At 44.0% G+C, this 15,338-nt stretch overlaps 1 protein-coding gene across 10 annotated transcripts in view; it reads left to right on the top strand.

The window, feature by feature from the left end:
- DENND1A (DENN domain containing 1A) overlaps positions 1-15,338 on the top strand; it is a 139,023-nt gene that overhangs the window by 86,375 nt on the left and 37,310 nt on the right. For all 10 annotated transcript variants that reach the window (XM_071817390.1, XM_065853561.2, XM_065853558.2 and 7 more), the window contains exon 13: positions 139-264. In XM_071817390.1, the coding sequence (XP_071673491.1) occupies positions 139-264 (126 nt within the window). The remainder of the gene's footprint in view (positions 1-138; positions 265-15,338) is intronic.

Here is a 15,338-nt window from a genome sequence, read left to right as displayed (position 1 = left end):
CTTTTCGATCTAAAAAATTCAGCTTTACATTCCCAAGGTGACTTTTAGTGATAACTGCGGCTGTGGTGGGAGCATCTTTCATTTAGCTGTGCCTCAGTGTGTTCAGCGTTGGTTGTGAGACCTGTTGTGTGATTTCAGGTTTCTGCACTGAAGAACAGATTGAAGAAAGTCTCTACAACCACTGGAGATGGTGTTGCAAGAGCGTTTCTAAAAGCACAAGCATCTTTCTTTGGGAGCTACAGAAACGCCCTGAAAATTGAACCCGTAAGTAGGAAATGAGTAGGCATAAGATGTAAATCTACAGCTGTGGTGGGAACAAAGCTAACGAGAATTCCAAGTGTAGTATAACCTGCTTTGACTAAGGTCAGCGTTGTGGCTCTTTGGCTGACTGGCACTGAAAACAGTGTTCGGTCTCCAAAAGAGAGAGGGGTGCAACAAGCATGATCAGTCACCCAGGAGGAAAACTTCTGCTGGCAAGGTGTGAGTGTTGCAGTTACAATATGATAAAAAAGTAGAAGTTAATGATCACGGGAGGGTAGTACAGGGTTGACTGTTTCCTGTCGCTGCATAACCGGGGTATTCATTTTACTGTTTTTGAAGGTGGTAGAACATATATGGCTTTTTACACAATGTATGCTTAACTATGACACTCGCAAATTTACGTGAACATGGAATTTAAGAACATGATACAATGAGTAAAGAAATTGTGCATTTATCTAAATAGGAAGAATGTCTGGAGTTGTAACTATTGATGGTAAATGCTCTGTTAGGGAAATTCGATGTCTTGCTCCTGGTTCAGAGCTGATCTCTAGCAACAATTAAGTGCCATCTGAGTGGGGGAAGGATTTTTCTGTAGTTTATCTTGGGTTTTATTGCTTCTAGTGAAGCATCTGGGCTTTTGAGGTATCTGAGGTGAAATAATGGGGGGTATTCAAAATGTTGTCCACATAGATAAGAGAACTGGAGGCAGCGAGGCGGGTGGCTGGACGCCTTCCTTCCATGTCAGGGAGACGCTGACTTCCCTCCATCCGCACGGGTTTCCTCGTTCCGTGATGCTCCTCCCAGGAGTTGCCAGGCAACTCTGGGAATATCCGTGTCTGCTCGGCGGGATGTGTGTGTGAGATTAACTGGTTACGGGGTTTATGGAGAAAAAATCAACACTTAAATTGGTTCTCTGGAAATACATCCAGCCTTCAAAATACCAGATGGTTAAAGACGAACATTTGAAATCAAGTGACAATGGCACACCCCTCGAAAGTGCAGCTCCAAGAGACAGTTAACCTGAGGAGTTAGAATAGATTGTTTGGCTTGCTTATCGTTGTGGGGTTTTTTTTCTCTTATTACCCTCACATGTTGTTATAAATATTGGGCATAAGCAATACCAAACATGATGTGGTTATTAGCATTTGATGTCCCATAACTCCAGAAATCTGACTGTTCATTTGAAATTATTGATAATTGGGAAATAAATTCAAAGAAGCAGCAGTTCTCCTGCTTTTCGTAGTTTTTGTCTCATAAGACAATTTAATTTCATAGACCATCTCATCTGATATGAATTGACTTTTTGGCATAAGTGGTGTGAAGGTATTTTTCATTATCTTGTGTAGTCCAGAATGTGTCACAAAGCAGACTTTAAATTCACATTATACTTGAGCATAGTAAGTAACATAGTAAGTAACATATCCAGATAATACAGCCTGCAAGTGCAATCGTAAGATTTATGTAAGAAAATAACTGATTCAGCTCTGTGTCCTGCTGTGCGTGTGTGTTTTCTGTAGTTGTGTTAGGCTGGAATTTAAGTAGGGAAGCATTTCTGGCACGTGTGGTGTCCATACAGCCCCACAAACCTCTGCTGTGAGTAAGTACAGAAGACACATGAGAAGCAATGCGTTTACTTGGCTGTATTGAGGCAGATTGTCATCTATGAATATTACCGAAATTACTAACAGTGACACCAATGTGAGCATTTTGTTTCCATCGCCTTTTTCTAAATTCCTGATTTTTTTCCCATTTACAGAGGGAACGTTTTTATCATCTTCTAAATAGTTAATTCACAGAAGGAGGTCATCTTCAACAGAAAGAACTGAGTAATTACTGTGTGTGTGTAAAGGTGTTCGTAGTACTTAGTAGCTGTGTGTGTTTTGGTAACTGTGCGGGGAATGAGACCCGGGTTTTGTGCTTCCCGGGCGCTGGCCGTGCGCTTTCTTCTGCTGACACCCAGTGGTGACCGACAACACTTAACCGTTCCTTTCACAGACCATCTTTGTTAAGCACCAAGCCTGGTGTAGCGCCGGGGCGCGGGTGAGCTGGCGGAGCAGCCTGGCCGTGCTGCCTGCCCGAAAGCAGCGGCCGCAGGGTTTTACTCGCTCTTGAAATCAGTGTCAAAATGAAAACAAAATACGGAAAAGTATGACGTTATTTTTAGCATCTTGTTACTGACTAATACTTTTCTGAAGGAATTTTTAAATAAGAAATTTGCCTTCAGCCCTGGAAAGACGTGGCCAGTAACTTCGGCTGTTTGCAGGTGCCTTGAAAATAGTGTTCTGGGCTGTGATGTTTCCCACTAGAATGAACCTGTCTAGGTCTTGTCTGGGGGAAGTGTGGGACATTGCTTTCACAGGAAGTGTGTAATTAAAAAAGTATCTCCTTTATTGTATTTCAACTTTTTCTTGATAAAAGTGAAAAGCTGTCCCGCCTTCGTCCAGGAGCGTGAAGACTTTTCTAGAGAATCGTTTTATCCTCTGTTCCCTATTGGTGCTGCAGCCGTGGCTGTGCTGCTGTCCTCCCCTCCTGGGGACACCGGTGTCACCGCTGTGCTGCTGTGTCCTCCCCTCCTGGGGACACCGGTGTCACTGCTGTGCTGCTGTGTCCTCCCCTCCTGGGGACACCGGTGTCACTGCTGTGCTGCTGTGTCCTCCCCTCCTGGGGACACCGGTGTCACCGCTGTGCTGCTGTGTCCTCCCCTCCTGGGGACACCGGTGTCACCACTGTGCTGCTGTGTCCTCCCCTCCTGGGGACACCGGTGTCACCGCTGTGCTGCTGTGTCCTCCCCTCCTGGGGACACCGGTGTCACTGCTGTGCTGCTGTGTCCTCCCCTCCTGGGGACACCGGTGTCACTGCTGTGCTGCTGTGTCCTCCCCTCCTGGGGACACCGGTGTCACCGCTGTGCTGCTGTGTCCTCCCCTCCCGGGGACACCGGTGTCACTGCTGTGCTGCCCTCGCCCCATGGGGACACGGCCGACCTGACCCGCACTGAGCACCAGGGAACACGGGCTGCTCCCCAGCTCTCTGAAGATCTTGCCCAGACTAACACTGTACATTCCTTTAGCAGTTTCAGGTCTGTAAGATCCAAGTGGGACAGAAGTCAGAAAAGTAGATGATGCGTGGTGCAGAGTGAAAAAGCAAATGCCAGTTGAATCCAAAAGGAATTTTTGTTGGAATGTGTGTGCAGTAACATAAAAAAGTGCACGTTACATACTGGTGCATAATTCATTTTGAAAAGGCTTTGTAGCATTCAGTGCTTTATCTGCTATGAAGAATGATTGTTGCCATGGTGAGTTATTTTTTTAAGTTATTCAGTGGAAGAGTAAATAGTTGGTTCCAAGTCCCAGTAATTGCCACGATCCTGTTCCTTCCCCTACTCAGCCATCTTTTGCGGAGCTTTTTTTTTGCCCCCGCGTGTATATTTTAAAGCAGAGTGGATCCTTCCCTTTCACCAGACTTGTCTTGATAGGTCAGGGTTTTAGGAGTGGTTGTCCATATGTAGTAAAAATGAAGAAGGAAGATCACTAATGTTACATGCAGTAAAAACCCAAGCTGTAGGCGAAGCAGTGAGTAGAAGCGCATAAAATCAAGCACTTTCTTTACCTGCAGTTTTGTTGTGCTGCATTTCAAGTTAGGGCTGGTGTATAATTAATAGACATTTTTTCCCCACCCATCTTTACTGTTTTCCTGTTCATTTGCTGTTAACTCTCAAATATATCCTGTATGGCCAGTGTAGTAGTGCCTAAATGCATTTCTGAATCTCATCTCCATGACTTTACTAACAGGTGAGAGTAGCCAATGACAGTGACATTGACAGCGTGTCAAACCTGATGTCTGTATGATAAAAGTGGAGATAAATTGACTTTCTGTATGTTCTGGAACTGGAACTTAAGGTTTTTTTTTCCCCTAGTATGAAGATTCTGCGCTGTGTGGTATTTGAATAGTTTTTGACAATCCCTCTTAAGAACTGCCTGTAACTGTTGTTCTGTTCCACCATTTACGGCAAGGGCTCTGGCAGACGCAGCGCCCGGGATGCGGCGACACCGACTGCGCCAGATCTGCTGGGGAAAGGCGGTGTTGGTTGGTTGTTTTCTGTGCGGTCTTTGTTTTCCTTTCAGTCCTGGTGTTGTTTTGTCTCTGAGCATTTCAGTTGCTACAGACAAATTTCAGCTTTTGCTTTTGCCATTTGAAAACTTAAAAATGGCTGGTTTTCTAACAAGCATTTACTGTTCTTCAAAATGCATTTAATACTCTACATCGAAGTCTGTTGAGATATGCATATGTTAATGAAACTGAAAAGACATTCTCTTTAATCTCTTATAGCAGTCTGTTATGTAGTAAACAGAATTGGTTTGTAATTTCCACACTTGTAAGATAGTGTGGTGTGCAATTCTGCACGCCGCGCTAGGGGCAGGAAACTAAGATGCTGAAAGAAAGGTAGGAAGCATTAATATCTGAGAAAATCAGCGTGACCCCCTGCCGAATATGGCATTGCTCCTGTAGAGGATGCAAACTGTCCTGTCCATCATGTGGAAAAGTAAAGAACTTACAAGAACAACAACAGAACCAAACCGACCAAGCAAACACGCCTCCCCGCCAAAGGCAAAGACAAACCAGCACGGGAATGGTTTGGACTTCAGCCTAGAAATGTTGCCCAGAGCAGGGCCCGAGTGCTCTGTCCCTTGTAGGGCAGCAATAACACCAGAAACGTGACGTTCCTTTGAACGTGGTTTTTGGAGTGCTGATGTTCACAGGGCTGCTCTGAGATTGTTGGCATTTACCTGCTCCGTGCTGACATTCAAGTTTTTGTGGTGTCGTAGTTGGCTGGAACCCGCGAGCCAGCGGAGGAGAAGCATCTCGTGTTCCATCGTGTCAATAACTTCGCAGGCTCCGCAGAAGTTCCGTGTTCAGCCCTCAGACTGCACAGGGTCACTGGCTGTGGCTGCACAAGTTAAAGCAGCTTTGCTCCAAAGCCGCTGTGCCCAGGGAAGGTTGTACGGTGCAGAGCAGCTCCGTGGTACTTCAGCTTTATTGTGGAAGGACTTGTACATTCAGCCGATGAATTATTTGTCTCTGCCTTTCACACCTGATTCTCTGTGTTTTGTGCTATTTTATAGACTTGTGTTTGTTTCTCCTCAATTTGTTTCAAGCCGTTGTTTGTGCGTTTTAGGCTGGCTTTTGCCTGTGTTTTTATTGTGTTTTCTTCTGATACTTTACTTCTAATTGAGAGTGCACAGCCTCAGCAAGCAATGAAGCAGTGTGCAAATGCCGCCATGCAGGAGAAGTTGAAGATATTTCCTGAGCTAATAAAGCGCAGGGGACTTAGAGTAGAACAATGAAGCAAGTGAACAAACAGCAAGCGTAAAATAACATGACCGATGAATTCAGCTTCTGTGTGAGGCACTCAGTGACTGTGTGGTTTTTAAATGAGCTGTGAATAAGTTGCATTCAGTATTAGGGAAAAAAACCAGAACAACACACCCGCCACAAAAAAAAAAAAGAGGGAGAGAGAAGGAAAAAAACCCAACCAAACGACCCCCAGAGCACAAACCAAAGCACAGGAACCCAGCCCAGCAGACCGGCCAGGCAGCGAACGAGCGCGCTCTGCCTTCTCACTAGAGTGAGCAGCTCTGCGATTGAACAGGAGCTCAGCTTCCCCTGAAAAGAGACGGTAGAAGAGATTTTGGTATTTGGATTGCTACAGTAGAATCCAGTAGCAGACACACTTATGAATTAATGATAAAAATTAGAATATTTAATCAGGAACAAACCAATAGAGCTTCATAAATCAAGCCACTCTGTTTTTCCACCGTGCACATTCTAGATTGTGTATGAATTGGAGCATACAATTTGTACCCTTACAGTACAAAAAGAGTAAAGTGAAAGGCAATAAATCAAAGTTGTTTGCAATGATTTGCATGGATAGGTGATAGAGCTCATAGAATGAAAGCTGGAAACGCTACAGGCTTAAAGACGGTGCGAGGCGTTTGTGTGCGTGACGGAACCGCCAGCTCGGCGTGTTCCAGACCTGCTGCCTTTCCCAGTTGTCCTGTTCTTTGGGATCACAGGGAGAAATCCCGATGCTGCGCCGGGGCTGAACACACCCCACGGTGCTGGTGGCTCCGGGCAGGGCTCCTGGTGGCTCCGGGCAGGGCTCCTGGCGTCCCACCCCGTGCTTAAGGCTTCTGGGAAGGGAAGATGTGGAAGGGACTGAACCCCTTTTCTGCTTTGGCTTTTGCATCTCAGCAGAGAGCTGAGCAACTTTCTTCACAAATGTGTTGCGTTTGGTGCGGGCAGAGCATTAGTGAAAGAAATTCTGGGTTGTGACCAAAATACCATATAAACAGAAACGTAACTTAGCACTGGCGACCACCTTTTTCTTCTTTCTTCTGTTTGGGGGGCACAAAAATACAAACTCTGCAGAGGGCTCTTTAAAACACGCTACTTCAGTCTAGTAAAACATCAAATGGAAAGACTCCGTCTTTTCTTATCTTTTGCTAATTTAATTCATTGTTTTCTGTTCCTTTCATTCAGCGAGTAGCAGCTTTTGGCAGTGACAGAGATTCTATTGTGACCGAAATACGTGTTCTGTAAGTCGTAACTTTACTTGCTATTGAAATAAACGGCGTGTACAGCGTGTGCGGTTCCTGCAGCACACAGCTGGAGGTGTTCTGCTCAGAATTCCGATGGTTTCAAATGTCTCTTTCAAGTTTGAAAATGTGTTGTGCGCTAGATACCATTATGATAATTGGAAGTTCAGCGTTTCTGTCTTGCTCTATTATTTTTTTGAATACAATTAACACATCACACACACTTCACCTGGTCTCTCCTCATTTACCTCTGACACTTCCTTGATATTTATTTAGACACATGTGGTGCCTTTGCTTTGAACTCAATAGTTGGTACATTCACTCGATTTTTTTTTTTCATAAACATTTTTCTTGCTTAGAGATGTACAATTAGTTTGCATTGTTAGAGAAAAGTATACATACTGATGTCAATTTAAGTCTTTTACTTATTTGTTAGATGATCAGGACATAAATTTTATAAAGATTGTAGAGAAAGCTGTGATTACTCTCAAATCAAAATGCCTGCTGAGAAGTTGCAGAAGCAGCTCATTTGGTTATGGCTCTCACAAGGGAACAGCACAGAGGAGACGCGTCCTTTGACACGTCGGATTTAGTGATACCACAGGAGAAAAGAATATTGAAATAGCATAATACTGTATTTCGTTTGTGGAAGTCAGGTTTGGAGCTGTGTTTTCTGGTTGGTTTTGGTTTTATTTTAGGAACACTCCTAAAGCTTGGAGGTTTAAAAAGGAATAAGCCGAAGCTTGATTATTCTGGGTAATTTCATGAATTTTAGCTGCAGTTTGGAGTGAACTGAGACTGGTTTTTGTAGTTTCTTGTTCACTGTCCATTCCTATGACACCTGTGTTTCTGTAATATTTCAGTAACTGTATTACTGTTTGGAAAAGAATGGGAAGTGAGCTGTGCCCTCGACCGACTTTTGTACACAGGGTGATTTTTGTTCTTACAAAAAGTTGGTCTCCGAGTTCTCACGCATTGCGGAGTCTCCCTCGTTCCTGCAGCACCTGCAGTTCCTGCAGTTGGTTCCAGGCTGGACGTGCACCCGGCGGGGAGGTTCGGAAACGCTGCCCCAGCCAAGGGAGCGTGGTTGTGAGGAGCTGTGAAACCGGGTGAGTGCGGGGTGAGCGTGCAGTGAGTGCACGGTGAGTGTGCAGTGAGTGCAGGGTGAGTGCGGGGTGAGTGTGCGGTGAGTGCGGGGTGAGTGCGGGGTGAGTGTGCGCTGAGTGTGCAGTGAGTGCGCGTTGAGTGTGCGCTGAGTGCGGGGCTCCCGCAGCCCTCGCCACCCAGAGACCTTTGTCTGCAGCCGCGTGTTCCCGGTTGCGTAGGGAAGGGCACGTACAGAAACCGTCCCACAGGGCGTTTTTAAAGGAGGCCTGGATCACAATGATGCACAAGGAAATTGGGGGGTTCTTTTGAGACACCTTTGAGTGGGGCATCCACTTTTCAAAACGCACATTTAAAATTCTCTCTCTATAAAACTGTTTGGAAAGGCGGGGGGGGGATGAGGGGGGTTGCGCGTGGTTTTTTTTTTTAATGAAATCATTCTGTAATAAAATATTTCAAGTACCGGCTAAGCTGTAAAGCTTAGGGCTGATAAACAAAGCATCTGAAGCCAAATGGCCCCTTAGCTAACCCCAATTAAAATAAAGATTTCATTGCGCTCTGTCCTGACAGAGAGGGAACATATTGTTGCCTTTAAGGGAGTTTGGTTTAGTTAATGAAAGAATTTATTTCATTTTTTCAAATACAGAACCTAATTAAATAAGTTTCAACTTGACTTGTAGTTGAGGACGTTTTAACTCCTTAAAGGTTACTTCTGTGTCCAAGCGGAGCTCTCTTTTGAGTAACTTCTGATGCAGTATTTAGTTTTGTGCTTTATGCAATGAGAAATTTTCTAGCAGATCTCCTATGAGTAACTGTCTGCCTGGTTTGTATATACACACATTTATGTTGCTGATTCTAAACATGTAAAACTTGTGATTGACGCGACGCTCTCCGAGCACCCTGTTTGGCTTTAGGTGTAGCTCAGTGACCCAGAGCAGGCTCCACAAGTGCTGTGGAGGCGCGGGTGCTTTGGTTTGCACTGGAGAAGCTGTCGCTGGTACCTGTACCTTGCTTACTCCTGCTGTTCATGACAAGAAAGATGTCTCCAAGAATTATCTTTGGCAAAGCTCTCCGAGCAGTAGTTAAAATCCGTATTTCTAGAACATATTTCTTTGAGAGGATTAATGTTGAAAACGAAGCAATCTGTAAGGACTGCGGACGTGATTAGCTCGCCTTCCTTCAGGAGCGTCTTGCATGGGCGAAGTTCATCATTCTTCACTAAGAACATATGAAAAATAAAGAATAGTTTTATCTAAAGATGCTTTAGTTTTACATAAAAGAACATTTTCTACATCACGCTTGAGGGCAGTTGAAGAATGGGAACGCTGTCACCTGAGTTTCTAACCTAAAATGTAAAACATGTTAAATGGCCGTTCGTGCTTAAAGTTCACGCTTAAGGTAAGAAATTTTCAGTTGTAACAGGTACATAAATATTTTCCCCAAACGTATATATGAAATGATAAATAGACACTGGTTTGGAGCAGTGGCTTTCCAATTAATAGGGAGGACATCTTGAGCAAAGTTTTAAAAACATCCATATGTTGCATCCCCTCATTTGGGGATTTTAAGCTAATGTTTGGAGTATGTGTCCTCTTCCAAATGTCACTGCATCCAGTGTTCTCCTTTACGTGTTGAGTAAATTGCATTCCAGCTCTCTGAAAATGAGTTTCCGGGGTGAGCAAAGCAGCTGCCTCTGATAAGCTGATTTCCCTAAACCCAAGTCATTCCCAAGGCTTTTGACCACTTGTGTTCCAGGTGTGTGTGACACCGGGTTTGGTTGTTACCTTCAGCTGTGGAGGTAAACGATATGCAGCGAATTTCTGCTTCTCTGAGGGAATAAATTAATTGTTTTCACATAAGTCACAAAATACTTATTGCTTTGGAAGGGACTTCCATGGGCTTTTTAGTTGGAAAAAAGTGGGTTTTGATATGTGAATGAAACTAAGGACTAGATGGTACTGGAGTCCTAAAAATCTCTTGTTTGTTTGGCATATGTTACAGATCTGGAGATAACTGAAGTGCAGTGCTGTTCTTTTCTCTTCTGTGAATTTCTGTAGATCATTATAATTAAGATGTGTTTCAGAAATCTCAAGAATGCTTGCCAACACAACCAAAAATAAAGCATCACATCTAGCCAGAGTTCTAGATATCCCCACTCTGCCCTAAAGCTACATTTCCCATCCATTATCTTGTCACAGCTCATTGTGCTCAATTTTAATTAAGTTTTAATAGGAACTTTGCAGTCATAACTGACATGAAAGTTTTCCAAAGACTTATACCCACGGGGTATTTCCCTTATGTGTTTTTCTTGGTTTTCATCTTGTCCAAATTCTGGTCTTTGGAAAAGCCTTTGGTGATGGAGAGCAGGAGGAGATGGCAGATGGAGACAGTGGAGGAAATGGGATCGTGACCTGCCTGACAAGGATCCGCTTCCAACCAGAAGTGCGTTTTATTCTTTGGGAACTTGGGTTCCAATAGTCATAGAAGAAGTCTTAAAACCCGATAGATATATTTGATAAGGATCTTGAGTTTTACGTGATTTTACTTATGCTCTGTGTCGTGTATACACCGAGTATTCTACATTTAGACTTCAACATACAGATGCTGAATCTTCAAATGCAAAATCTCCTTTTCAATACTCCAACCTGCAGTTCTTTAAGGATGTTGTAGTCACAAATGTTACACGCAGCTTTTACTTTGATATCCCAGAGTCTGAAAAGTCACTTTTTATGCGTAAAACAAAAAATTAAAACAATGTTGGATCATCAGTCCTTATTACTGTATAGGAAGCCCTGTAATATTAATTGGTTGTCAGATCCCTGAGAGATAAAGGACTAACGTGCTTGATCATAATGCCCTGTTCAGAAGCTGAAGTTGCTCATGTCCCCAGCCTCTCTGTTTAACGCAATTACAGATACGCGTTCCGGACATTTGAGTGGATTGCATTTCATTAATATGATTTGAGCAGACAATACTAAGTTGCTGTTGGGCCCGCTCTGACAGCTAATTACTGAAATGAAGTGTGTACATGGCTGAGAAACAATGGAGCACTTGTCAGGAGCGTTTAAACAACGCAGAGATGGTGCCAGATCCTGGAATCACTCCTGGGCGGTCTCGTCTCTGCACACCAACCTTGGGACACTGAACTCAAGAGTCACCTCTGAAGTGCTGAAGAGATTTTGCTTTGGTGTTCATTCACAAGTAATTCAGGGATCTACTCCAAGGATCTACGATCAGTCAGGAAAATAATTGCAGTAGAAAAATATTCTATTTCTTGTTGAATTTGAATTGAGTGTAAAAATGTTTGCTTCGAATCTGCTGCTTCAATTGGAGGCGGGGGAAGTACCGTAGCAGGTTGCCCAGAAAGGGTCTCTTGTGCCCGATAACTAACTCAGAAATTCACCTTGAGGTGCTGGAGCAGTTTCCCATCCTTGCAATTCATTTTACAAAACAACTTCCAGACTGGGCTTTTCTTTCGTGTGTTCTCTCTCCATGACAATTATGGCCTTTTTCTCATTTCAAATTAGATGAGTACAATGAAATCCTTATTTTACATATTTATTAACAAGGCCTTCATCCCTGTGGCATTGTAACTATCCTCACTATTTAATGCAAAGAAATTACAAGGAGAACTCACACAGCTTGAGGAGGTGTGTATGATCACTCTTTTTCAAGCATTGTTGCTCGTATCTGTGTTCTTCTTCATATTGCTTCACCACCATTACTTACTGGCCTTCCTTGCCATACACTGTTGATGGCATTGATTTATTTTTTAATTCTGAAATAAATCGCATGATAGACCTCATGTCAGGGTCAGACCTCTTTGGGTGTCCATTACCAGAAGACTGATGAGGGAAGCGATGTTGACTGCACTGTGTGGCATGTGGAGGGTTAAGGGAATTTTTAGCCTCACCAAAAAGTATTTGGTCAGGTACTCAGGTGCTGGAAATGTTCTTAGCAACACCAGTCACCTAGGAACACGATCATCTGCTGTTCTGGGGTAGAGATTACAGAGCTTAATGATGAGCTACTATAAGCTGCAGCTGATGCCAGACTCTACCCCCTTTACACCTAATTAGCCTCATTAATGAGCTCTTCTGCTCTCCACAGAGAGGGCTTCCTCCTTGGAATAGGAGGCAAAAATACTTCGCCCAGGTAGATGTGCTGAAACCTTTAATTATTGCCCACACCTGCAAAGCCTTTTGTCTCTGACAGCAGTATTACTTCGCTGAAATGGTGCTTGTTTCCAGTGACCACAGTTCAAAGTATTAACTCTTTAGCACCTTAGGAGGGTTGTTTGTTTAGGGTGTTTTTTAAGTATTTGTAGAGGGTATAAATCTAAACACTTGAAAATGTTGTGGGTGTGTTGGGGTGGGTGGGGTGGACATGACAAAGTGGTTTTAAAAGTTCCGAGTGTTTTGTGTAATCCTGAAAAATGAGTTAAAATCATTATTGTATGTCAAATACCACATTACTAGAACTAAGAACACTGTTAGGCAAGTTTCATTCTTTAAATGAGCAACTTCTGCATTTGGAGCAATGTAATTTTGTACTGCTAGAATTAAAATATGGAAAAGTATGCATGTAGTAATCAATGTAGCAGCCAATTACAGAGCTAATGAAGTGTTCTGGTGTGATTCTTAACTATAGCAATTATTGCTGAACATCTACTAGATTCTAGTGTTTAAATTTCTTGAAATTTGAGAACGTCGTGTTTGGTTTATTGGTTTTTGTTTTAATGCTGAAACAGCCATGTGACATTTTTGCATCTGCATTTGGGTCCAAGCAGTTACACCCATGCACAGCAGGTGCGTGCACAGATTTATCAAATCAGCTCCAAGGCAGCGCAGATCAGTGCTCATGGTGGTTTTAACAGGCGAAGTTCAAAATGCTCATTTCTCAGTGCAGATGCTTTATTGGTTGCTTCGCGATGTTCTCCACAGCAGCCGGCTTTCCTGCATCTCCAGGAGCAGTGCCTGCTGTGGACATTCCTGCCATCCCGGACACTCCATCCCCACACAACGCACGGCACCCGAAAAACGTCGTCCTCCCGAGGACGGCCGGGCAGGTGGCGAATGCTTTCTGTGCTTTCTGTGCCCCTTCAGTGCCTTTCACCCCTCGTTGCCACAGGTGAGGCAATCACAGAGAAAAGCTGGGCTGGAGCTTGCTCAGGGTCTGCAGCAGCTGCAGCCCCAGGTTGTGCCTCTGTCTGAGGGAGTTTGAGACAAGGAGATACATATTTTTTTCCCTCGAAATAAATGCATCTTTGAAAACAAATAGAAGACCGTGTGCCTCCTTCAAGGTGTGTCACAGTGCCTGCGTGGAGCGGTAGGGCTCTTCTCGCCAGGTAGTGAGGTGGGTGCATTTTAGTCAGGTATCTAATTTGAACTGAAGTGGTAAAAAGGAACTTGAAACGGAAAACACGTATTCATGTAGGTGAAAGAATACTAAGAAACTGAAAATAAGGTCTCAGAGATGTGAGGTCAGCATAATAGACATCATTATTAGCAACTCTCTTGAATATGTGGAGCGAAGTTTGTTTTACTTTGTTAATAATTAAAACAGCGTCAGGCCTCACCAGGCAATGTGGAATAATGCACGGTGTGGATCGCAGAAATTGATGTGTTTTTCTACAAGTGCAGTGTGAATTGAATGCCAAAATAAAGCACCAATATGAGTGATTCCTGGAATATTTGGATAATGTTTTGTCAATTGTTAGTGCTGCTTTGTCGCTATTACATAAACGGGACTGAAGGCTGTGGAGTCTGACAACTGAAATCTTGGCAGGTTCAGTTCTGTTTCTGAGGTGAGGAAGCCTGAGGTTCCGGGGCGGACGAGAAGGACTTTACAAGCCTGAAATGATCATTGAGGGCATGTGGGTCTGCAGGGGAGCAGAGCTGGCTTTTTTGGCCCGGCAAATATCTGCCCATCTGCTCTCTGTCAGAACACGTTAGGAGTGCATCTGGATCCGTGCCCCAGAGTTGCGGCTCCGAGGGCTCGTGCGCTCGTCTCCAGGACAACTCCAGGACTGTGCAAACTGCTGCGTCTGAGCCAGATGCTGCTCTGCACATGTGCTCTAATTAGATGGCATTTTTCCCCTGTCACAAAAGAGTTCAGAAATTTTGCGTGGTTTCCATGTCAAAGATGTGTAGCTGATATAATGGGTGTTGGGAGGAGCCGCGGCCAAACGCTAAATAATTCCACTTGCTGCAAAGCGGGGCTTCGGCGTGCGGGAGCTGTAGGTTCGCGGGAATGCAGAGCAAATTCCCTTCAGCTGGTTCATCATGGATAAAGCAAAACCTGTGGGGAGGTGGGGAAAGGAAAAACCTGCTTTTTTTTCCATCCTCAAACTGGATAAATATATCAGGAAGGAGCTTGGGGACTGAGGCAGATGACGTCTTGCAGGACACAGCATTCTCAGTCTCTCAGATGCAGGATTTCTGTTTTCTTCCCCCCCCCCTTTTTTTTTTTAAAAGGCTGTGAATAGAAACTACAAGAAGTGCGATATTGTGGAGGAGAGCCTGGGGAAATAAAATCAGATCTAACTTATAAAGAAATGATACTTTCTGACGTGGCAGGATCCTCAGCCTGCTGTGAGACGGGGGAAAGGGCTTCATTTAGTGCCAGTGATCAAGGAGCTCTGCTGAAAGTCATAGAAAAGTAGCACAGTTTTAGTGATTGTACTAATGTGGCTTTTTCTCTGTCTTGCCTTCTCACATGGTAAAAAGTCTCTTTCTAACAAAGAATAAATAAATGGTAAAGGGGAAAATGAAGAGTTCTCATTTATTCTGAAAGGGAAATGCTTTACTATTGCCCCACCACCACCTCTGAGGAGAAGCCTCTGGAGTGGTTGTGGACTTGATGTCTCAGTCGTTTCCCAAAGCTGTTTGTGGGGCTCTGATCTGCAGTACGGAGCCAGGTGTCTGCTGGGGCGGCTTCCAGTGCTTCCCAGGCCTGGCTGATGTTGCACCTTGAAGAGTTTCATGATATAGATTACAGATTTATAATCCCACGTGTACAATAAACAACCATAGCAAGAACGTATGTGTGTATGCATTCATATATTGCTGATTATTCACTTCTGTCTGCCCAGAGACAATTGCATGTGTCAAACAGAAAGGAATGAGACCTTTTCCAGTCTCCCGAAGCCATTGCGCTTTCAGGGACAGGGTCAGTTCCTCCTCTAAAGTCACCTCTTTTTTAGCTGTGTTTTTTCATGGCAGCAGTTGAGGCTTCCACACCAAATTATCAAGTGGCAGAATATGATGACACATCAGACCTCAGTGAGTTCTGTTACAGTAACAGCGTTTATTCTGCCAGATATTACATGGAGGAGGTGGCATTGCATATCATGGTGTCTGATATCTTGTGCATTAGTGT

The sequence above is a fragment of the Patagioenas fasciata genome, chromosome 20 (assembly GCF_037038585.1).
Source record: "Patagioenas fasciata isolate bPatFas1 chromosome 20, bPatFas1.hap1, whole genome shotgun sequence".
In the NCBI taxonomy this organism is placed as follows: Eukaryota; Metazoa; Chordata; class Aves; order Columbiformes; family Columbidae; genus Patagioenas; species Patagioenas fasciata.
Note: the sequence above shows the minus strand (reverse complement) of the source record. Positions and strands in the feature narration are given on the sequence as shown.